Below are 23360 nucleotides of genomic sequence, written 5' to 3'. Positions count from 1 at the left end.
AAAAAAAAAACCCACAAAACAGTTTCAAATGTATGTCAGCTCACACAATTTGCCATAAGTAACAAGATAAAATTATCAAATGTTGTGCAGATCCATCTATTCATTAGATAATTTTAGCAAATAATAAAATATTTTCTGTCATTAAGAAATGCTTATGCTACACAAACTGTTTGGGGCTTGCCTTTTACTGTAATGCTGGGGAAAGGCTGTGTGGAATGTATGCTAATGTCAGAAATCTCATTCTGATGATGATGACGATGATGCCTTAAATTTGTAGGGTGCCTTATAATTCACAAAGAGCTTTCAGACCTCATTGAATCGACATAACAACCTGTGAGGTAGGAGCCACTGTCATCGCTCCGCACACAAGAAGACCAAGACCGAGGAGATGATGAAATTTGCCCAAGGTCACACAGCTCCAAGGTGTCAGAGCCAAATTTTCAAAACTATGCCTAGCCAGGACACAATATTTGGCCTGACAGAGAATTGCAACTTTGCATATTGGTAGTCTCTAGAGGGCGAAAAAGGGAACATATATTACGAACTATTTGTCCTCGCAAAACTCTGCTATCGGTAAAATATTTCAGTGCCCTAGAGCCACAGTGGAAATGACAGCAAGTCCTCCAGCAATCAAAATCATAGGAGTTAAATCGTGAACCTGAATATTACTCCAGTCACCTAAAAGAAATCAGAGCTGGCTTAAGGATGATCACATAAAGAGCTAAAGGAAAGGATAAACAGACCTCAACTTAATTTCTACCAAATGCTTCAAAAGCTCAATTTTGCAACAGTTGTTTAAAACTTGGAATGACTTTGTGCTGTGAATGTATTTATTTTTGCTATTTATGCTATGAATGAAGATTGAGTCAGCTAACAAAACCTACTTAGTCCATAATGTGGGTGGAGTACTGAAGATTGGCAATGCAAAATATAGCAGTTGTGAATGATGTCACTGCAAATGTACAGTATTTCATGTATACTGTGAATTAAATAAGTTATTGTGGGTTCAGCTGAACACTCAACCATCCTTCTAAAGTGTGTTTGTATTCTTAGCTGACTCTGATTTGATGTGGAATTTGGAAAACATTTCCTCACAGAAACAAGTCCAGCTTGACAAACTGCTAAAATCGTTAGACTCGAACAGTGAACAGAGACTGGTTTAAATTCAAATTCTACAAAGATACGATTGTATGATTTGATACAAAGTATTCACTAGTTCCTTCCTTCAGGAGCCATTTCTCTAGGATCCAGTTTGGCCTAGCTTAACTGTCACTTCCTTCAAGAACTCCTCCTTGATTTCCTCAACTCCCCTGTGGCCCTCAGTGGCTCCCTCTCTGTAGCCCCATCATCCCTCATGCATTTGCATCAGCAATCTCATCATAGTGAATAAAAATTGCTGTTTTCTTTCTCCAGATTTCCCCACTAGATTGCAAGCTTACTGAGAATGGTCAGCACCTATCTGCTGTTCTTTGGTGGCGCTGGAGTGATGGCCTCACTTCTCTCAGTGCATGGTTCACTTAGAGACCAGTGCCCTCATTGGCATTTGATCCCCTTCCAACCATTTGGGGCTTCACAGACTTAGCGACAGTGATTGTTTTTTTTTTTTTTTTCATGTAAATGGGACCCTTCCAGAACCAGTGAAACTGGGTGCCTCTTATCATAACTTGAGAAGGCCGTCATCTCTTATCATAACTCCAGAAGGCCATCACCTCTTTCCTCTGGACTGAAGAATCTGGGAAGTTGCAGGCAGTCAGCCACCAAGAACCACCATAGAGTAATAATAGCCTTTTTAAAGAGTAAAGCTGACATAGAAGACAAGAGACCACAGAAGTAGAGACTGGCAGAAATCTGAAAAATCTAGGCCCGGAATTTTCATTAATGAACTGAATACATTCTGTTACTGATTCATCCATCTCGGGGTTCCATCCACGGGAACTCAAAACATCCTGACTAGCAGAGATGATGTCGGGCACGCCTCTCTCCTTTGTGGGCCAAACATCGCCTAGACTGCACGATCACAACCCACATGTGAAGGAGACAAAATAGAATCAGATGGAGACCTCGTCCACCCCAGGGCTTCAGAATCAGATCAAGAAGAGGAAAATCCCTTCCATAGCGATAGACTCAGAGTGCTGGGGAAGGATCACAGGGAAGTGTTACCTCCCCCAGCTAGAAGGGGGCAACAGAAAAGACCCCCCCAGGTGTTCTTTGATTTGGGCCTTGAAAGAGTGGGGGGGGTCTTCTAGGTATAGCAGGGGGGAGACACATTCCCGACACAGCAAAACACATATGCAAAGACTTACTTGCCCTGTCTACTCATGAGTATGCTTATCTGTAAAATAGAGATAGCACACCTAATTGGTCCAGTTTGGGAGCACCTGCTCTGTACCAGGTGTTTTGTGGGCAGGCTGGAATCCATACACAACCGAGACAATATTGCCCATCCTCAAGTAGTTCACAGCCCAGGGGACCAGACCCAGAAATAAATATGCAAGAGCAGTGCAGGAAATGGGGGCGAGAGGGGGAAGCCTGAAAGCTAGGTGAGCACCCAGAAGGGTCACTTAACCCTGTCAGGAGTAGATCTGAAATACATCCCCTCCCCAGAAAACAGGGCAGGATCCCTGGAGGAGGTGGCTGTGGATCATCTGGAAACTGTCTAAACAATAAAAGGTGCTTTTTCTGTTATCCCAGCAGCTGGAAGGAAACTCTGAAAGCTGTAACACCTAGTAGCTGACTGGGGAGCAGAAGGGAAGGGGGTATATTGGCCTTTGGGAAAGGAAGGATGGTCAGTGAGGTGCATGTTTACGGTTTTGTGAAGACAGATAAAGAGAAGTTTTTTGTTTTTTTTTTTTTCCTGCTTGACCTCAGTCTTTTGTAATCATAATCTCACATACAGGTTGAGTCCTTAGGATCCATGACATGGGATGCCAAGTGCTTTCCACGAACTATTTTTGTCATTACAAGGTAGGAACTATGCTATCTCCACTTAGAGATGAAAATGTTGTTTTAGAGAACTGGCTGACCTGCTTCTGAGTTACAGCGAACAAGGAGGGGGCTGGGCTTTGAACCTTGGCAACCAGGACGGAGCCCTGATGCCGCAGCGCTGTGTGCGAACATGATTAATCCGATGTTGGCAAACTGATGGGTGAAGAACATGCCTGTTGGATGTATTTCAGATCTACTCCTGACAGGAAATACCAATACCTTTATATCTTTTGACTTTCCCTTGCCTGAGGCATTGCATTCAAGGGGGTTTTCTTCTTCCTTCCTTTCTTTTTCTTCTTATAGAATATGTCACGTCCTTAGCTAAGTATGAAAAATAAAATCCCAGGCACCTGTGTACGTTATCACCCAACTTTAGCAAAGCTTAACATTTTGCCAAATGTCTTTGGGTTTATTTTTTTTAAAAGAAAGAAAATGCTGCAAAGCCAGTCCTTCTGGTGCCTCCGAGATGACACCCCAAAAGCAGGCACCTCCTCTGTGCATGCGTCACCAGGTGCTGCAGCAGCCCAGTCCTCCCCTGCTCCCACAGGCCGATTCCCAAGTGCACCTTAATCATCTTTAACTCATTCTTTGGCCGCAAAAGGAAGAATTTTTTGGGTGTGGCAAAGATTAAAAAACAAAACAAACTCACTTGCGTGATCCAAAATGTTCCCTGAGAGATGTTCCGAAGCCATCCCATGAGTCTGGAGAGCCCTGTCGTGGGTGTTTTGTCGGGGAGTCTGGGACACAGCAGGGCTGCAGGTGGGAGTCTGGGACACGGCAGGGCCACAGGTGGAGGCTGCTGTCGCCCCCTTCGACTCCCAGGCATCAGTCAGGGGCCAGTCAGGATCCTCTCCTGGAAAAGGAGGGCATGTGGTCAGTGACTCTCCCTGTGAGGTGGCCAGTGGTCATCCCCATAGCAACACCTCGGGAGTCGGATGGGAGATGGGTCCCAGGTCTGGTGGCCTTGCAATGTGTCCTCCTGTCTGAAGGCCCCCGAGGAAAAGGCTCTTCAGTGCAGTGATGAGAGCAAATGCCAGAGGCGTGAAAGTGTCTTGAGGGAGGCCCAGTCCAGGGTGGTTGGAACAACAGGACCTGGTGGAATGTGACCGGCTGGAGAGTGAGAGGGAGGGTGGGTCAGAGGAGGCACTGACTTCCCAGTGGAGGAGTCTGGAATTGATGCCACCCGCAGTGGGGTGCTGGAGTGGCTCTCAGTGAGGGTGGCACTGGACACACACTCTTCAGCCCTGTTTTCATGTAGATAAAGTAATATGTGGTTTTGGTATGTGGTAAAATCCAGGTGGCGTTGCAAGAAATCATGAAATAGTAGCCGAAGACTTGCATAGAGAAGAAGATAAGTATCTCTCCCTTAATCCCCAAGTGCATTGGGGGGATTGTAGAGATGGATTGGAGAGATGTGTGATGAATATATGAGCCTCTCATCTTTTTTTATTTTTTAAGATTTACTTATTTATTTTAGGGAGGCAGGGGCAGAAGGAGAGAGAGAGAATCTCAAGCAGTCTCCCCCGTTGAGCATGGAGCCCTACATGGGGCTTTATCCCCCGACACTGAGATCACGACCTGAGCTGAAATCAAGAGTCTGATGCTTAACTAACTGAGCCACCCAGGCTTCCCAACCTCCCATCTTCATTGCATCAGACTATAGCAGAGCCAACTCCTTCTACGTCTCATTCATTCATTCATTCATTCATTCATTCATTCATTCAGCAAACTTTTATTGGATGTGATTCTATATAAGGAACTGACCTAGCTGCTGGGATACAATGGTGAAGATGATGTCTCTGTCCTCATGTGCCTTAACTTCTGATGGGGAGATAGAGAATAGCTGTGAAGGGAGTTCTCCCTCTGTAAAATATCTTGAAATGCTGGATAAAACATAATAGATATCTTAACATTTCTTTTTTCATTCAAGAAGGCTGTGGTTTGGAGAGGGACAGACGTACACGCCAGCAATTAGGATGCAGTGTGGTCATTGTTACCCTGAAGGGCAGCAGAAGGCATCCAGCGAGAATCAAGGAAGGAGCACCTGAGTCCATCAGGGGGAATCCAGGGAGGCTTCATGGATGAGACGATACTTAAGTGACAACTTGATGAGTAGGAGTGCTAGGGAGACAGCGGGAAGAAGGAAAGATAGAGACAGAACAAAGAGGAGGGGAGGAGGAGAAGGAGGAAGAGAGGAAGGAAAGACATTAACCCAGGAGAGAACATGGGGAAGGGTGTTCCCAGGAGAGTGAGTTCCCTTACAAGGCTAAATTGAGGAGCATGTGAGTGTGGGCACTCCCAGGAGGTGATCCCGGTTGGACTGCTAAGCAGGGGTCTGATCATGAAGGGCCTCATGGGTCAAACTCAGGAGGTAAGATTTATTCTGTAGGCAATCTGGAGCATGAGTATAAGGTGAGGACTGCTCTGTGTTGAAGTGTTGAAGTTGTCGCTCAGCAATGAGAGACTCCCAGCCCCACTCCAGGAGCTGGGAGAGATTGTGGAACCCCAAAATACACATGGAGTCCTCATATAACAACACTCCTTAACTGGAGATTTCTGCCCCCAGGGACATCTGGCAATGTCTGAAGATTTTTTTTTTTTTTCTGTCACAAATTGGTGGTGGTGGGGAGAGAATTGCTACTGGCGTCTAATGAATAGAGTCCAGGGATGCGGTTAACATCCTATAATGCATGGGGCAGGCCTCACAATGAAGGATTGTCCAGTCCCAAGTGTGAATAATGCTGAGGTTGTGAAACCCTATCACAGAGGGAGCAGACCAAGTGTAGAAGGAATCTCCATCATCAGTGCTCTTTCAGCAACTCTGGTAAGCACTTACTAGCGGAGAACATCTGTATTTTCCTACATTTTCTGTATCTTCCTGATTGCCCTTACTTTTGTCAAAACACCCTGCACTCTGCCTTCACAGGGCAAATCAAAATGTATGATTTTGTAATTATTATATAAACACATACCATAAAATACATAATTTGTGTGGTTTTTGTTTAATATCTGCCTCCCTTCTAGACTGAAAGCACCATGAGAAAAAGGCCACTTCATCTGCCCCAGTGCCAGACATCGGCTCTAAGGCGGAGCATATTGTTAGCACTCAGTAGGATGCGCTAATAAATAGAGGGTTCTGGTAGAGGGGCAGGGAGGATGAGACATGTGAAGCCGCCAGAACAACTTAGACCACAGCAACCATAGAGACGGGATCAGTGCTCATCTTCGTGGAGGCTGGAGCTGATTTGAGTTTGAGGCTTCAAGCGGGGAGAGAGGCCTTCCAGCCCAGGCTGGTGGGCTGACTCTGCATGTGGTGCTCCCCTCCCACTCAGCCTGGATACTGAGCAAATGAGGGGGTGCTTTTGGACTGGGGAATTTCTGCCAACCTTGCGGTCTCCCTCCCACCATCCCACCCACACCCTGCGGCCGCTTGACAAAGCATCTGCAGAAGCATCCCTGCTGGTTGCCATAGAGAAAGGAAATGCAGGAAGCGAAACATAGGGATCATCCAGGAATGACCGTGCTGCAGAGGAGTCCCTGGACCATGTGGGTTGTGGTGCTATTCCCGATGGCCACGCTACCAAAATGACCCAAGCATTCATCAACTGATGAACGAATAAAGAAAATCCTGCCATTTGCAAAGCCATGGATGAACCCTGGGGGACGTTATGCTAAGTGAGATGAATCAGTCATAGGAGGACAAATACTGCATGACTCCACTTGCACGAAGTACCTAAGACCGTCAGTCACAGACATAGAGAATAGAATGGTGGTTTCCAGGGGCTGGAATGGGTGTGGGGAATGGGGTGTTGCTGTTCAATGGGTATAGAGGTTCAGTTATGAGTAAGTTCTAGAGATGGGTTGAATAACAGAGTTGCTATACTTAACAACTGTACTGTGCTCTGTAATATTTGTTAAGAGGGCAGATGTCATGATAATTGTTTTCACTACAAACACACACAGGTACGCACAGTGGGACACTGGGAAACTCCAGAGGGGTTGGATATTCCTATTGCCTCAATTGTGGTGATGGTACCACGGGGGTTTGCACCTGTTCAAACTCATCACATTTACACATCAAATATGTACGATTTTTTGTATATCAGTTCTAACTCAATAAAGCCGTTAAAAAAAGAGAAGCCTATCTGGTCAAATTCACGTGGAAGTGAGAAAAAGCTGAGAACTTTCATGGTTAATTATTTCTTCAAGATTGACACTTCACTAAAATCTGTAGAGATGTGAATGGGAAACGTGTGAGAGCAGTAAAAACGTCCCTGTGTGGCTGCTTGAGGCTGCTTTGTTGAACTTCTGGCTTTGCAGTGGGAGCTGGATGAACTAAAAACATGTCCTATGTGGAGTACTAGAATATCATGCAGAATTTTCTAGAAGACACAGCATTAAAGATGGAAACTACAAAAAAAAAATCACAAGGAATGATCAAGGAATGCTCATCTGTGGGGAGATATGGTTTGTCCCCAATGTATACTTTCCCTAACTGACATTTAATTTTTTAAAGATTTTATGTATTTATTCATCGGAGACAGAGAGAGAGAGGCAGAGACATAGGCAGAGGGAGAAGTGGGCTCCCTGTGGGAGTCCGATGCGGAATTCGATCCCAGGACCTCAGGGTCATGACCTGAGCCAAAGTCAGATGCTCAACCACCGAGCCACCTGGGGCACCCGACATTTAATTTTTGTCTCCAACCTTAACAATAAACGAGAGGATCTCGATGCAGATAACATTTCAGCAAATAGCCCTTTTGTATCACATTGGAAGATACTAATTCTATTCTATTTCTCCTGATTTATTTAAACTCCATCTAGCTTACTTCTGTTTTAAAAGGGTCTATTTCTTCCAAGCGTATTTCCATACCCTTGCATATAAAATGGGCATTATTGTTTGCCATGGAGGGAAACATAAAGCCACATAACAGATGTTGCCATCAAAGATATTTATAGGAGAGGCATCAGCTCTGGAGGAAACCACAGACCTCAAGCTGGAAAGCCTTGCCTGAGGTGTCCTACCTCTCTTTCCTGGGCCTGGGAGAAGTGGAACGGGCACTACTGATCAGTCCTGTCTGCAAGAATGCTTTATCTTCTTTCAGTATGACTCACAGGCTCTGGGAATGTCTCCCAAACTGCAGTCCCGGGGTCTGGGGAGCTGCAAAATGCCACGGCTAAAAAATGAATTGCAGCTGATGAGGAAGGTGTCTAGACACAGCTGCAAAAGGGGTGAGCTAAGGATAAAATAGGCAACCAATAAAAATCCTTTTTAGTCTGAAAAATGAGGCACGAGAAAGTCAGGGGAAGTAAGTTTTGATTGCATCCCTTGCCCAGAGAGAAAACAGCAGAACAATTTAATTTTGAATTCTTCTTGAGTCTTCTAACGAGGCGACATTTCCAGAGAAAAATAAATTGCTGATAAAAGTCACGGGGCCTTGGGTAAATCCGGAAAACAAGAAGTCTGGGGAAGATTTGATTACAGTTGACAGCAGAGATGAGGGATTTCAAAGTCCTGTGTGCACCCGGTTTGCCTAATTACCGATTTTGGAGGGGGGTGGTTTGATTTGTTATATTTAGAAGATATTTGGAAACCATGGGAATTTTAGCAAGATAGCTCATCCTCGTGCAGCACTGCTGTGGTCCAATTGTTTTACAATTGTTTGGACATGTTTCCAGGAGGCAAACTACGGGAAAACTAGATGTTAATTGTTGAATATGTGAAACATTGCCCTTAGAACACCGGTTTCCAGACTTCCAGCATCTAAGCATCATTTTCCTGATTTTGGCCATATCCCAGAGCCTGCTTGCCCTTAGCCATTTTTAATATTCTCTTTTACGTTGTTTCATTAAATCTTCTACTTTGAAGGGAACTGTGTGTCAGTCACTTAAATGCCGTAAAGAGAAAGTAAGTGGAAAACTGAATACAATGAAAATTAGACTTGATTTAATTTGCCCATACCAGAAAGCTCTGAGCCTGTTCTTTGTTAAAAAACAACTTGGTGAAAACAAAAGACTAGCAAGAGTTTGAGCCTTGAAGCTACCAAGACTCTTTTTTTTAAAAAAAAAAAAAATTTATTTATTCATGAGAGACACAGAGAGAGAGGCAGAGACATAGGCAGGAGGAGAAACAGGATCCCTGCAGGAAGCCTGATGTGAGACTTGATCCCAGGACCCCAGGATCACGACCTGGGCTGATGGCAGATGTTCAACCACTGAGCCACCCAGGAGCTCCAGCTACCAAGATTCTAAACTGAGCCTTTCTCCTGGTTTATGTCAGAAGGACTGAGAGAATTGGAAAAGGGACCACAGTTTCTCTGTCACTGTGAGATTCAGTGTTTGTGACTTCTATGTCCTAAAGGTGTCCGTCCCCCCAGCCTGCACTTTGGGAAATGGTGCTTTAGAACTGAGAAGAGTCCCATGTACTCAGGAAAGCCAGCCTAGCACGGAGGGTTGGAGACTTTGAAAAACCACCAAATGGGTGAACATAGGGAAGCCACTACTGCAGCAGCGTTCCCAGTAAGAGGAGGAGGTAGCCTTAAAAAGTCACGGCAGCCCAAAGGGGTAGGTCAGAAGGGCAAGCCCATGAATGGTTGTTGGGCACTGGGGGGGGGGGGGGGGAGGATGGGGAACAGGAAGTGACTGGCAATGAGTGTGGGGTTTCTCTTTGGGGTGATGAAGATGTTCCAGGGGTAGAAAGTGGTCATGGTTGCCTGGTGCAGTCACTGCGGAAAAGAATATGGAGTTTCCTCAAAAAATTAAAAATAGAGCTACCCTCTGATCCAGTAATCACTTTATTAGCTTTTTACCCAAAGAATATGAAAACATTAGTTTAAAAGCATACATGCACCTCTGTTATTGCAGCATCACTGACCAAAGCCAAGATACGGAAGCAGCCCAAGTGTCCGTCGATGCATGAATGAAGAAAGAAGATGTAGTATAAATTCACAATAGGATATTACTCAGCTATCAAAAAGAGTGAAATCTTGTCACTTGCAAACATGGATGGATTTAGAGGGTATAATGCTAAGTGAGATGTCAGGGAAAGACAAATACCATATGGTCTTACTCGCATGTGGATTTTAAGAAACAAAGCAAATGAACAACGACAAATGAGACAAGCCAAGGAACAGACTCTTAACTCTAGAGAACAAACAGGGAAGGTAGGTGGGCGGATGGGTGAAACAGGTGGAGGGGTTAAGAGTACACTCATCATGATGAGCACAGGGTAATGTAGAGAATTGTTGACTCACTGTATTCCACACCTGAAACTAATTTAACATTGTATGTTGACTATCCTGGAAGTAATCTAAATTTTTTTAAAAAAAGTGATCACGTTTGCACAAACCACCTTGTGTATATATTAAGAATAGATTTTATGATGTGTGAATGGTATCTCAATTAAAAGTATCTTATTAAATTAAAAATAGTGGGACGCCTGGACGGCTCAGTGGTTGAGTGTCTGCCTTTGGCTCAGGGCATGATCCCAGAGTCCGGGGATCGAGTCCCATGTCAGGCTTCCTGCATGGAGCCTGCTTCTCCCTCTGCCTGTGTCTCTGCCTCTCTCTCTCTCTGTGTCGCTCATGAATAAATAAATAAAATCTTTTAAAAAATAAATTAAAAACAGTGCCGTATTACTACAGGCATTTTCACCCATCTGCCAGGAATGCCAAGAGTAGGTAAAATGTCCTGGATGTTCCCTTCTGATGAAAGATTCCACACATAACTCATTTATCAGGAACATTTTCAAGGCTACGGGACACTTCTTTATTAAGTTGTGCACCACTAGCTATTTCTTTATATTCTCCTCTTTTATGACATGCTCTTCTGGTTCCTTGCCTGAGAAATTTTCCCCAGAGAACCTTTCCTGGGTATAGAGCAGTGAGCATATGCTCAAGACTCTTGGATTGGAATCCAGGCTGTGCTACTTACTAGTTGGGTGGCCCCAGGGAAATTATCTAATCTGCCTTAGTTTCCCTCTCTATAAAAAAGAGATAAGAATAATATTCTCTCTATGTTGTTGCAAATGGTAGGATTTCCTTTTGTCATAAGACTAAATAGTATTCCATCGTATGTAGATACCCTATTTTCTTTACCCATTATCATTGATGGACACTTGGGTTATTTCTTTATCTTGGCTCCTGTAAATAATGCTGCAAAGAACACAGCAGTGAGGCTATCTTTTTGAGATTCTGATTTCAATTCCTTTGAGTACATGCCTAGAAGTGGATCATATGGTAGTTCTATATTTAATTTTTTGTGAAACTTCTACATAGTGGCTGGACCAATTTACATTCCCACCAGCAGTGCCCAAGGGTTCCCTTTTCTCCATATCCTTGTCAACATGGATGGGCCTAAAGGATGTTATGCTAAATGAAATAAGTCAGACACAGAAGGAGAAATACTCCATGATTTCAGCAGCCCATGTTTCAGATGAATAAGTCCGACTGATCCACTGCATAGCACAGAACCTATAGCTAACAATGCTGTGTTGCAGACAAAACTTTGCTACGAGGGTATGTCTTATGTTGAGTGTTCTTAACACACACACACACACACACACACACACACACACACAGGTGATAGTCCCTTGCAGACATTGGAGAGAGGGGATGTACATAACATGGATTGGTCGGGGGACGCCTGGCTGGCTCAGTTGGCGAAGCATCTGCCCTGGGGTGAGGTCAAGATCTCAGGGTCCTGAAATCGAATGTCCCATCAGACTCCCTGCTCAGTACGGAGTCTGTTTCTCCCTCTCCCTCTGCCCCTCCCTACCACTCATACTCTCTCTCTCTCTCTCTGAAATAAATAAGTAAAATCATTTTTAAAAATGTGGATTGGTTGGGATGATGCTGGCCCATGACACTCACTATTGTTAGGGGAAATTATGGCTGGAGCTTCTGTTCAACCTCCTCAGTTTCTTTCTTAACTCCCTTTTCTGTTCATTTACATTTTTTATTGGTAGACCACTTTATTCTCAAGACTTCTACAACTTCTTGTATTGGCTTCCAAAGCAATATCTCTAGGTCCTTCCTTGCTCTGGGACACTTTTATCATGTTTCCAAACATCCCCTGGCTATCTTTCCACTTACTCCCGGTGCCCCAAATTCAGCTCACAGAAAATAGAATTCATTGTCTCGTTTCTGGACTCAAATCTGTTTTTTTGTTTTTTTTTTTTTGCCTCTTCAGAGCTAATAAGTCCTGAGCAGAACACCAGCCCATATGCTAATATGTACTTTTCAAGAATTAGTACATATTATCCTCACAATAATTCTATGTGCTATTTTTCTCTTTTATATGTGAAGAAATGGAGGTCATGGGGATTAATTAACTTATCCAAGGCCACTTAGGTCGGAAAACACGGTTTCAAGACTTGAGTTCAAACCCATTCTGCTCAAAAGCCCATTCTCCTCATTACTCCACCATTACTGCCGTCCAAGCCTTCTTGATGGCTGAACTTTTCATGCAGCTTCCCAGTTTTCTTCGATTCTTCCAACTTCGCATCATCACAGTCAACCATTCACCAACCTGGCCATTCTGCCTTAAAGAATATTCCTTAAATCTTTTCCTTCCTCTCTATTTCCAGATCCACATTCCTCTGTATGCCTGTTGGTTTTAATTGCCCTTGAGCTCCCACTTGGTACCTTTCATCCAATCTTCACTTCATGTTCCTGTCAAGGTAATCTTTGAAAATTCGAATCTAATTATGTTATCACCCTGCTTGAGAGCCTTCTAAGATACCCTTGATTGAGTAGGATAAAATCCAAACTCTTCAACACGGCACAGAAGGTTCTCCAAATATATCTTCAGTTTATCCTTCCAGGCTCATCCCCCACCTCCCTGCCTCTTTCTTTTCTCTCTGCCCTGTTTATACATCCTTGTTATTGTGGGAACTAGGATACGTTCCATTTAATTAATCTTTTGTTTGCGTGAGAATTATGCCTTCATTTAACAAGTACTTACTCTGTTTTTAAATTGATCTAGTAATACACTCACACACACACAAGTGCATTTGAAAACTGGTGAAATCTTAATCGTATTGTGTCAATGTTAATTTCCAGGTTTTGATAATGACTGTATAGTTGAGTAAGTTGTAACCAGTGAGGGAATCTGGATGAAATGTATGCAGGCCTTCTCTGTACTATTTTTAGCAACTTCTCATGAATCTATAATTACCACAACTTAAAAAAGTAAAAAAAAAAAATGAGCGTAGCATTGTGTTTTCTGCCCAGGAAGTGGAATGAGAAAAATAGTAAGACATGTAAGTACTATACCTTTAAATTATTATACTGTAGTGTTATATGATTCCTATTGCTTGCTCTTTGAGCCTGGGCTTTGGGGGTATATCCTAGATTTCATCTTGGAAGGAAAAGCAAAATCCTTTTTGGCACTAGAACAAAGACTTGGCTTTTGAACCAGACAGACCCACATTGGATTCCAGGTCTGCTGTTTATAAACTAAATGAACTTGGTCAAGTCACTTAACCCTGAGCCCACTTTCACCATAATAAAAATTATGATCATATGACCTACTTCCAGGAGGCTTTGGAATATTTAAACAAGATAATGTATATAAACAAGGTAATAGGACAGAATGTAAAGTACTTAGCTTATAAATAAACAAGGATGACTTCTCTCTCTCAGCCCACATCAGCAAATCCTGTTGGCTATTTTTTTTTCCTGTTGGCACTATTTTTGAAATATATCAAGAATCCTACTACTTCTCATCTTTACCTGCTTAGTTCAAGTCACTATTATCTTCCCACCGAGTTACTCCAACAGCCCTTTAACTGGTTTCCTTGCATCTGCCCCAATACCTACCTAACATTTAATTTGAACACAGCAGTCAGAGATATCTTGTCAGTGTGTAAATGGAATCATACTATTCCTCTACTCAAAATCCTCCAATAGGTTCTCTTCTCACTCAGAGGAGAAGGCAAGGTGTTTGAAATGGTTTTCCATGGTCCCTGTCCTTCCCCGCTAGCACCCAGTCACATACCCCTGTGATCCTATCCTCTCTCCTCTCCTTTCACACTCAGCCCTGGGATGCTCCTAGTCCAGAGCCTTTGCACTCACATTTCCTTTGCCTGGATTGTTCCTCTTCTCAATGCTTCACTCCCACTTTTCAGTCAATGCTCAGAAGTCATTCTCATGAGGCCATCTTAATCACCCTACTTAAACCTGCAATTCCCATCTCTTCTTCCTTTTTTGTTTTCCATACCATTTACCACTTATAACATTCTCTGTAATTTATTTATTGCCTGTCTTCTCTCACAGGGATGCAAGTTTCATTTGAACGAGTTTGGTCACCACTATGTCCCCATGTGTAAAATCGTGCCTGGTATGTACCTGACCCTCAATAAAATCTTACCAGTGAATGAATGAATGAATGAATTCCAGCAGAGAGAACAATATGAGAAAAACTACAGAAGTGTGGAAGAACATGGTCCATTCAGGGAACCGAGAGTGGATGAGTGTGACCAGAGTCAAATGTGTGTGTGTGTGTGTGTGTGTGTGTGTGTATGAGAGAGAGAGAGAGAGAGAGAGAGAGACCAAGTCTTTCTCCTTCTTTGCCCAGAAGACACCTTGAAGTGTTAATATCTCATGCCTCCATTTCCTTACCTCCCACACTCTTCACCCTTCTCCTGGTTCTCTTCAGCCTCTGTCACTCTACCACCAACAACTTCCAGATCAATGAATCCAGTTGCCATTCCATTTAACCTTTGGGCATGATTTGCCACTGTTGACAACCCCATCCCTCTCAAAGCACTATTTTCCTTTGATTCTCATTTCACTTAGTTTTGTGTGCCTCCTCTCAATCCCCTTTGCAGGCTAATCCTTTCTATTTACCCATTCAAAAAATTCCATTCTAGACTCCCTCTTTGCCAACTCTACCCTCTTCCTAATCTCTCTCATCCACTCCATGGCTTCAGGGGCCACCTAGGGTTAGGCAACTCATGGATGTGTATCTTTGACACACTGCCCCTTGGAGCTCCAGGTTGACTTGCTCCTTATGTCCCAAAGGAACTTAAACCCAACATTCTCCAAACCAGGTATGTAGTCTTCCCTCATCCAGCAAACCTACTTCCCAGACTCCTCAGACCTAGCCATTTTGTCTCTTGAGTCTAGAATGCTCTTACCTTCCCCCCTTTGCCCAGAGAAGCCCTTCCTAGTTTCTAGAAATCAGCTCAAATGCCACTTCCACAGAGATGACTTTCCTGAGTTTCTGATTGGGTCAAATCACCGATTACATCATATTTTTTTTTCTCCATGGCATTACTATAATTATTTTATATTTGTGCAATTATTTGACAGAGATCTGAACCTCACCCCCCTGTCCCAGCAAATAGAGTCCGAGGTTATATTATTTGTATTTACTCTTGTGTCCCCAGACCCTGCATACTGCCTGGCAGATGGTAGGTGCCTAGTAAATATCCATTGTCTCCATTCTAGTAATAAAAATAATTATAACTACAAATCATTGAGTACCAGGGATTGAACTATGCTTGATACTCATTGTCCCATTTAATCTTTAAGATATACTTTGGGTTCACATCATTGTGTTTATATACATATATATGTGTATCTATACACACATATACATGTATTAATATTTTATTATGTGTATTACATAATATCATGTATATTTAATATGTATACGCATATATATATGATATACATGTATGTCTAATATATACATATAGCACATATTTCAACAGGAATATATTATCAAACTCTGTATATGTATCTTGTTTTTAAAATAAGGAAATTGAAAAAAACTAAAATAAAATAAGGAAATTGAGACATAGCCAAGTTAAGTAACTATCTCAGGATGCCCACCTGGGGACCTGGACCCCAACTTCAGTGTCTTTTCTCCATCCATATTCCACATAGAGAAGCTACACTGAAGATGTACAAATATATTTTTCAGATATTATCATCTTAATAACTTACACATTTAAAAAAGACTATTTTCATAACACGTGATATGAACATGTATGTAGTTCAATCATATAAGTAATGTGGATAGAACTTTGGGTAATTTTTAAAAATGTGGCCCATCCTCTCTATGCAATGATGGTCATCTCTGAAATTTACATTGGTCCAGGACCACATGGTTGCTACTGCCCATGATATTTCTGCTACTGCAAATGATAAGGAGATTCAAACTCACCGATCTCACTGCAATGGTGTGCATCCAGCCTCCTGACTCCCTCCAACCAGGTGTCCTCACTTAGGGGAGAGTCAACATCACCAAAGATGTTTCCATGCAGCCAGGATTTAGAGGCACTGAGGCTGAAGAGATTAGAAAAGGAACGGCGGATTCTCCTTTTCTTTCTAAATATTCTGGAGAAGAATGAAGGTAACATGATGTATAATGAATAGCAGCCACCTCTGGTTCAAAACCAAGAATTTAGTGAAAGTGATTTGACACATAGAACACATCTCTATAACTCAGATCTGCAAAGCTCATTTCATTTGTTCCCTCTGTTAATCGCACAGAAGTTTCTTAAATTCTGTGTGTGCCAGGTGCCTGGATCAATACCAAAATACTGATATATAAGATAAAAACTTGGGTAAAAAAATGTTCACAATCCAGTACAGGAGGAAGACAAGAATAATGCAGATGAAGCTAATGCCTTTATAGAGCTTATCCCACGCCAGATGTCTTTCTACATGGTTTACATATAGTAACCACATTATTCTTAGAACAGCCCTGAGAGGAAAGTACTATTGTGACCCCATTTTTCAGATCAGGAAACTGAGGCACAAAAGGTTAGGTAACTTGGCTGGGAATATACCTTTAGTAAGTGTTATAACTAGGAGGTAAACCCAGGTGAGCTGGTTCCATAGTCTCTGCTCTGCATTACCATACTATGTCTGGGACATAAGCTGCTCTGTAAGCTTCTCTGTAAGCATCAGGAAGGGTATTGCTGATCGAGAGTCAAGGGAGCCTTCTAGGAGTAGGAGACCATTGAGCTGCATAGGATGATCTGACCTATTCATTGAAGAACAAATATGCCTCATATTGGGTCATGCTAGGAAATGAGGCTGGAGAGAGGTAAAATTAAGGCAGGGAATGAAGAATCTTGAATATAACGATAATGGAGAATCCCAAGTGTTATGTGAAGAGTTGGAATTTGATATTAGAGTGAGGGGAAATCACTGGGTATGTCAAGGGAGGGGTATGGTGGTGACATAATTTGGTTGGCATTTCTGAAAGACTTGGACTACACAACCATCAACACTCCCAGTAATTCATCCTCTACATTGTAATCAGGGTTAACATGCTAAGGAAAAAATCTGTTCCTTTGTCAATGGCTCCTCTCTACCTGCAGAACAAAAACCAATGCCCTCAGCTGGATTTGGAGCTTCTCCATTCAGCCTCTGTGTCTGTCTGCTCAGTCTTCTCTCGTGTCCCTTCCACCCTGAGCTGTATCTCTGCCAAAACACCTGCCATTTCCCAAATTGTACTGGGTCCAGAACTCCATGCCTGTTCCCTCTCTGGAAGTCTCCAGTGCTACTTTTATTTTGGCTAACATCGTACATCTGTCAAGACTCAAATCAATCTTCATTATCTCTAGGAATCTTGTTTTAACCTATTTCTCCAAGTGAAACAGGTTTCCCTTCCTCTTCTCCTCCACTGCATTCTGTTCAGACCTCTACCCCAACACCCACATCACTTCATCACGTTTGTTTGTTTTTATGTCAGCTGTCCATGCCCCATATTAGTTTCTGAGCTTCCACAGTCTGGAGCAGTAATGGGCTCTTGAAAATCATCACTGAATGAACAAATGAATGAATGAGCAATTAGTGGATGGATTGCACTTCAGATTATTTTCCACAATATGCTTAACTTACCTAACTAAATTCTCCTTGTAAAGAACACTGGTCTGGGGTGGACTCAGAGTTATGTTGCCATCTTTGTCACAGAGGAAACTGTCTGCTGTCCAAGTGTAGTAGCCATTGGAGAGGAGTCTGGGACTCCGGCGACAGGCAGAGTGGGAGCCTGTCAGGAGATCTATGGAGCAGCATTTGAAGGAAGTGTCACCATCCAGGAAATCACAGGCAAAGCTAAAGGGAGAAGGAAAGTCCTTTGCATCTCTCCACTGCATCCAGTCCCACAAAAAACACATTTCTAGCCACCGTGAAGGAAAATACCTCTTTGTCTTCATGGCTACCAGTTACTTCTGCTGCCCTAAAAATGTCACTGTCAATCTGGACTTCATCTCCTCACTAATGAGAGCACTGAAAGACAGGGCATATAGTGCTTCTTTCTGTTTTAAACATGTTGATGAAAACATTATGGCTAATCAGTCTTTTTGCCATATGAGGCAACTACACCCTTGACATTAATCCATTTTCTTGGATGGATAAATTACAAAACAGCCTATCTGGGGTGTTGGAAGCTTAAGAGTCTCCACTCCCTTTCTTTGAATAGTCCTCCAATTGCCATATCCTTGCTCTTTCCCTGCGATTGATAAATTACAGCTCTGTGGCCACCAGACACAGATGAATTATAGGGTGAGCACACAATCAAAGAGATCTTTTTGACCTTTGCCAACTTCCCTCTAGGTTAGCTGCACAAACGATCATACAGTTTGTGATTTGGTATCCAGGGAAATCTCTTATTTAGTTGGCTAAATCTTCACGTGTCTTAGGTTTGAGAAACAATCATATATCTGTGTGATTGAAGGGCCACCTCATGTTGCATGCTCTCTGAATTTCTGACAAAGTTTTATTTAATTTTTTAAAAAGATTTATGTATTTATTTGAGATAGAGAGTGAGAGAGAGCACGAATGGGGGTGGGAGAGTCAGAGGGAGAGGGAGAAGCAGACTCCGCACTGAGTAGGGAGCCTGGGATCATAACTAGGGCCAAAGGCAGACACTTAACCGACTGAGCCACCCAGGCACCCTCTGGTAAAGTTTTAAATGTAGAAACCTGTCTGCAATTAACACATGCACTAACATTAGTAAAATACAGTTTTAAATGGATAATATTTATTGAAAACATATGAGGGGCCTGGCTCATACTTCATGCTTTATCTACTCTTCACAAACCTCCCCAAAAGCTAAGTATTGGAATCTTCATTGTACTGTAGGAAAAGAAAAAACCTGAGATGCTGAAGGACAAATAACTTGGACATTTTGTGATAGCTGGTGAGTGACAGAGCTAGGATTTGAACCCTGATCTATCTGACTTTATAGCACTATAAAGCACGTGCTCATTTCCATGACCTTCTTGTTCATCCTTGGTAGATTCATTTGACAGTAGCAAGAAGCCTAGAATTTGTATGCAAATTCTACACCAATGCAGGATTCCTTTATACCATTGGTACATTTCACAAAATGCTAGAGAAAACATCAATGAGATGTGCATAAGGAATAAAAGATGAAGAGAAGAGACAGGGGCAAAAAGGAAGGAAGGAAAAGAGAGATTTCATTGTAGAACTTGAACAAAATGGTAGACTCTACACACTTTTGTGGAGCACAGCATTCGGCCAGCTTGTGCATTGGTGTAGAAACTTAGAAACTTGTTGCTCTTAAAAAGTGAGATCGTAAAGCATATTTAGGAGAACATCGGTTTAAGCAAACGTAACTATTCATCAGCATTCAGCAGCTTCTTCACTCCCCAAACAATTCACATTTGCTCCCACACTTATAGCCACCCCATCCAATTCTGTAATTAGGGTAGGCAAGTTTTCATTTTGTAGGTGCATGGGACTGAAGATTTATGTCCATACCAAAACTACATGAGAGCTATAACAAATATTTTTAAACAAGGAAGGCAACAGAGTAAGACACACAGGAAGAGAACATGAGTGATTTGTCTTGAGAAAAGCCCCATGGAATACCTTGGGAAAACACATGTGGGAGACGGCTTTCCAGTATATCCTCCCTCAGAGCCAGAAGAACCTGCATCAGCAAACAGGAGAGAAGGACAAATTTATCCCACCTGCCTAACATGCATGACTGCAAATAACAGAGGCGTCAAAGAAGGTCTGCATAGCTCCAGACTCAGCGGAGATTCCAACGGGTGCAACCGTCCAGTGAATCAGGACTGACACAATTTGTCATCAGGCCTTTACGGGGAGCCAGAAATAATCTAAGGGCTTCTATCTTCTGTTTTTTCACTCACTCAACATTCCTTTAGAGGTTTCTTAGTGGAGGATGAGGTAATAATAAACCATTAGCATCAAACTGATTCATCATGAAAAGGAGGAAGAAAGCATCTTGTGTGAAGCTGTAGAAAACCAAAATCAATGACCCGATGTGCTAGTTATTTTAACTTACTCAGTAATTTGAGGAATTCAATCATCTGCCTAGACTCTCTCTCATTAGGGCATTGTAAAACACTTCTATTGTAAAATAATGAGCAGAAGACGTTAGTGGAAGAAAAAAAAATATGTTGTTTTGTTTTATAGAAATGATTTTCCAACATATGAAGTCTGTGAATATTCTTAATTAAAAAAATCATCCGTTCATTCATTCCACTTTAACCAAGGCATAGCAACAGATTTCAGTTGGAGAAAGTGCAGTTAATTAATATTCTAAACTCTAAAGCAGGATTTTATACAGTAATGTGTAAACACTTCTAAGAGGCTCAGTGAAAGTTGATTCTTATTGCAGACGATTAATATCAAAGACAAACTTTAGACTTTCAGATCAGGCTGGTTGATTAGTAAGGAGTAAATTGTAGGTGTGTGTGTGTGGGGGGGCGCTGGTTACAAGCAGGGTTTGGGGAGAAAATGACAAGAGGAAGGAAGAAACTTGAAACCACTACCGTTTTAACAACGCCCTTACTTCCTGCAAGTAGCTATCAAAATCATTCAGTATTTTTTTATAGACAGTTTTGCATCTTAATAGTAGCTGATAAACAATCTCCTTTCACATTTATGCACAGGCATCTAAAAAACCAGTGATTTTTTTTCTACTAAAAAGACAAATACCACATTTCTCTCAAGGAAAGAAATGAAGTCAAAATCATTGCCAAAGTGAACACTGGCACTTAAGAAGCACAAGCTACTGACAGATGGTTAATGGTATGAGTATCAGCAAAATCAAAGCAAGGAAATTGCTAAAAGAAGTCTAATCGTTCAAAAGATAATTGCGCATAGCAGTTCTCCCACATTTACTTGCTACTGGTGTTGACATCAGTTGAGATATTCGGTACATGTTGGGAAGGCTGCTTGTTCAAACTTCACAGATTTTCTGAAAAAGACATGAAAAAAAAGGTGGATTATATATTAAAAATAGAAAAATGATGCCAAAACAGATGGCATTTACTAATTGCACCAGTCAGACTTGTTTACTGAATGACACAGAGATTCAGGACTGAAAGAGGAGACTGGAAAGACTGACCACTGAGGTTGTGTCTGCATCTACGATTTTGAATTATTTCCCGTTATGTGGCTGAGTGTATCCAAATAATTTCATTCTGTAAATAAGAACAGCATTTTATTTGGGAAAGCTAGATTTGCGTGGTTGATTTGTCACCAAAATAAATAATACAAGTGAGTTATTTCTTTGAGAAATCAGAAAAAAGATTGGGTTATAGAGCCCTCTAAATACGTGTATTTGTAGTTTCATCATCCCACACACATTGCCACCATTACCAAGTTTCAAGCCACGCTTGGGGATTGGTGTCTGTCTTTTGTGTGACACCTCGAACCATTGACAGGCTCCCATAGCGAGGGCTGGCGGTCTTTAGAGCCTGGACATTCCCAGCAGCACAAGCAGCGTTGCACTAAAAATAGGCTACCATCAGGCAGATTTCAAAACGCAGTTCTCATCAACATATAAATTTACTTTCTCAATTACAAATTAAAAATACATCCAAGTGTATAAATTATGTAGACTTTGCTCATCCACCACTCACCACATAGATCTACCTGCTGCAGACTATGACACTTTCGACACATCGCTACCCTAATAGCCTTGCAAGGCAGGACCAAATTCTTTTCTGGTTCACCACCTCTATCCACATTTTCAAAATGTGATAACTAGTAATGGACTGTTTTTTGTAGCTGTCATACATTAAGTCAAGCCAGGATAATCTTACAGCTCCAAAATGGATGCAATAAATTAGATGCAACACCTTCTAGGAAATATACATCTTAGCTTATAGAGACCTTCCGAGAAGTCAGGAGAACACGCTGGTCATTCCCCAGAAGATCTCTAAATCAAGGCACACATTCATAGGTTCTCGTTTGGAATATAAAATAAGATGGTTTGCACCATAATATAATAGTTTGCCACTGTCCTTTTGATTTTTGATCAATATCATCCGAGGTGTGCAGCCCAAATTATACCATGTTAGCTTTCCCCAAGCATTAAGTTTCAATTTAAAGCAACGCATCCTGTGGCAGAAAGCAAAGTTTTACTGCTCTATCTTACAAATATTTGTTTCAGGCTACAGGCAGTATACTAACAGTTAATCGAGTATTAGTAGCACTGCAAAAGCCTTCAGTAACAGCTCTAAATCTTTTCAAGAAACAGATTCTGTCTACCAGAATTCCATCAAAGTAACACATCCATTCTGCAAAATAATCTGTCCATACATGCTCCTTCCAAAGGGAGTTCCCAGTTGCTTCTTCCTATTGATAAATAGAAGAATCACTGACGTACGAAGCTTCCTCTGGTTGACAGTGGAGAGATCCTGGACTTAGCGGTCCTTCAGCTGAAAATAATGTCAGAGTGTCAACAGGTGCAAAGACGTCTCGTAATAAAGGGAAATCCCATTCCCTCCTAGTAACAGATGCCTGCACACGCCACTGTGTGCAGGAGTTTGCAGGGAAGTTTGGTCTTCAGTGGCCTCTTGTTCTTTTGGCTGTTTCTTAGAATAAAAGGGCATGTCGTTCTCGAGAAAGTCAGCTTTATAACCGTTCTTGTTTTCTTTCAAAAACAGCCTGCGTAACCAGAGACTGAGAGGCAAGATGAGGTCACACTTCCTGTTGGGCTCTCATCAGTGGCATTCACGCCCAGGAGTTATGGTGAAGACTGAAAATAGTTTCCTGGACCAGCAGCAGGGGAGGTGCCGCCCACAAATCAGGCCAGCTGGATACATCATGGTCACTCGAGGGATGCCTTTCTGAGCTACCTCGCCACCCCTTGCTGTGAGAACGTGAGAACTTCCCTAGAAGCCACACTTCTTGCTCATCATCCTCTGGCCTTTTTCTGTATGAGCAGTGCATAGTTGTGCTCTGTCCAAATTAATTAAGTTTATTGATGATAACACGCTGATGTTATGAAGTTCAGGATACTATTTGATACCAGGAACTGGATTTTGTGAAAATGTCTGTAGTGGCAATATGTTGATTCGCCAAAGGTTGAGCTTTACAGGGAACCCTATGGGTGGCATTTTGCATTTTATA

At 42.2% G+C, this 23360-nt stretch overlaps 1 protein-coding gene across 3 annotated transcripts in view; it reads right to left on the bottom strand.

The window, feature by feature from the left end:
* The window catches only part of TMEM71 (transmembrane protein 71), a 30762-nt gene extending 7832 nt beyond the window's left edge, over positions 1-22930 (bottom strand). Inside the window, exons 1-6 of one of the 3 annotated variants that reach the window (XM_025993514.2) lie at positions 22548-22930; positions 21123-21198; positions 19842-19902; positions 17847-18059; positions 16159-16331; positions 3635-3838 (exon numbers count right to left, since the gene is read on the bottom strand). In XM_025993514.2, the coding sequence (XP_025849299.1) occupies positions 3635-3838; positions 16159-16331; positions 17847-18059; positions 19842-19902; positions 21123-21162 (691 nt within the window). In that variant the 5' untranslated portion in view covers positions 21163-21198; positions 22548-22930. Of the gene's footprint in view, positions 1-3634; positions 3839-16158; positions 16332-17846; positions 18060-19841; positions 19903-21122; positions 21199-22496 lie in introns of all 3 variants that reach the window. The other 2 variants (XM_072733895.1, XM_072733894.1) reach the window with 2 other exon arrangements.
* Positions 22931-23360: the final 430 nt, after the last annotated feature.

Source organism: Vulpes vulpes, chromosome 13, assembly GCF_048418805.1.
Source record: "Vulpes vulpes isolate BD-2025 chromosome 13, VulVul3, whole genome shotgun sequence".
NCBI lineage: Eukaryota > Metazoa > Chordata > Mammalia > Carnivora > Canidae > Vulpes > Vulpes vulpes.
This window is presented reverse-complemented; position numbering and strand designations above follow the sequence as displayed.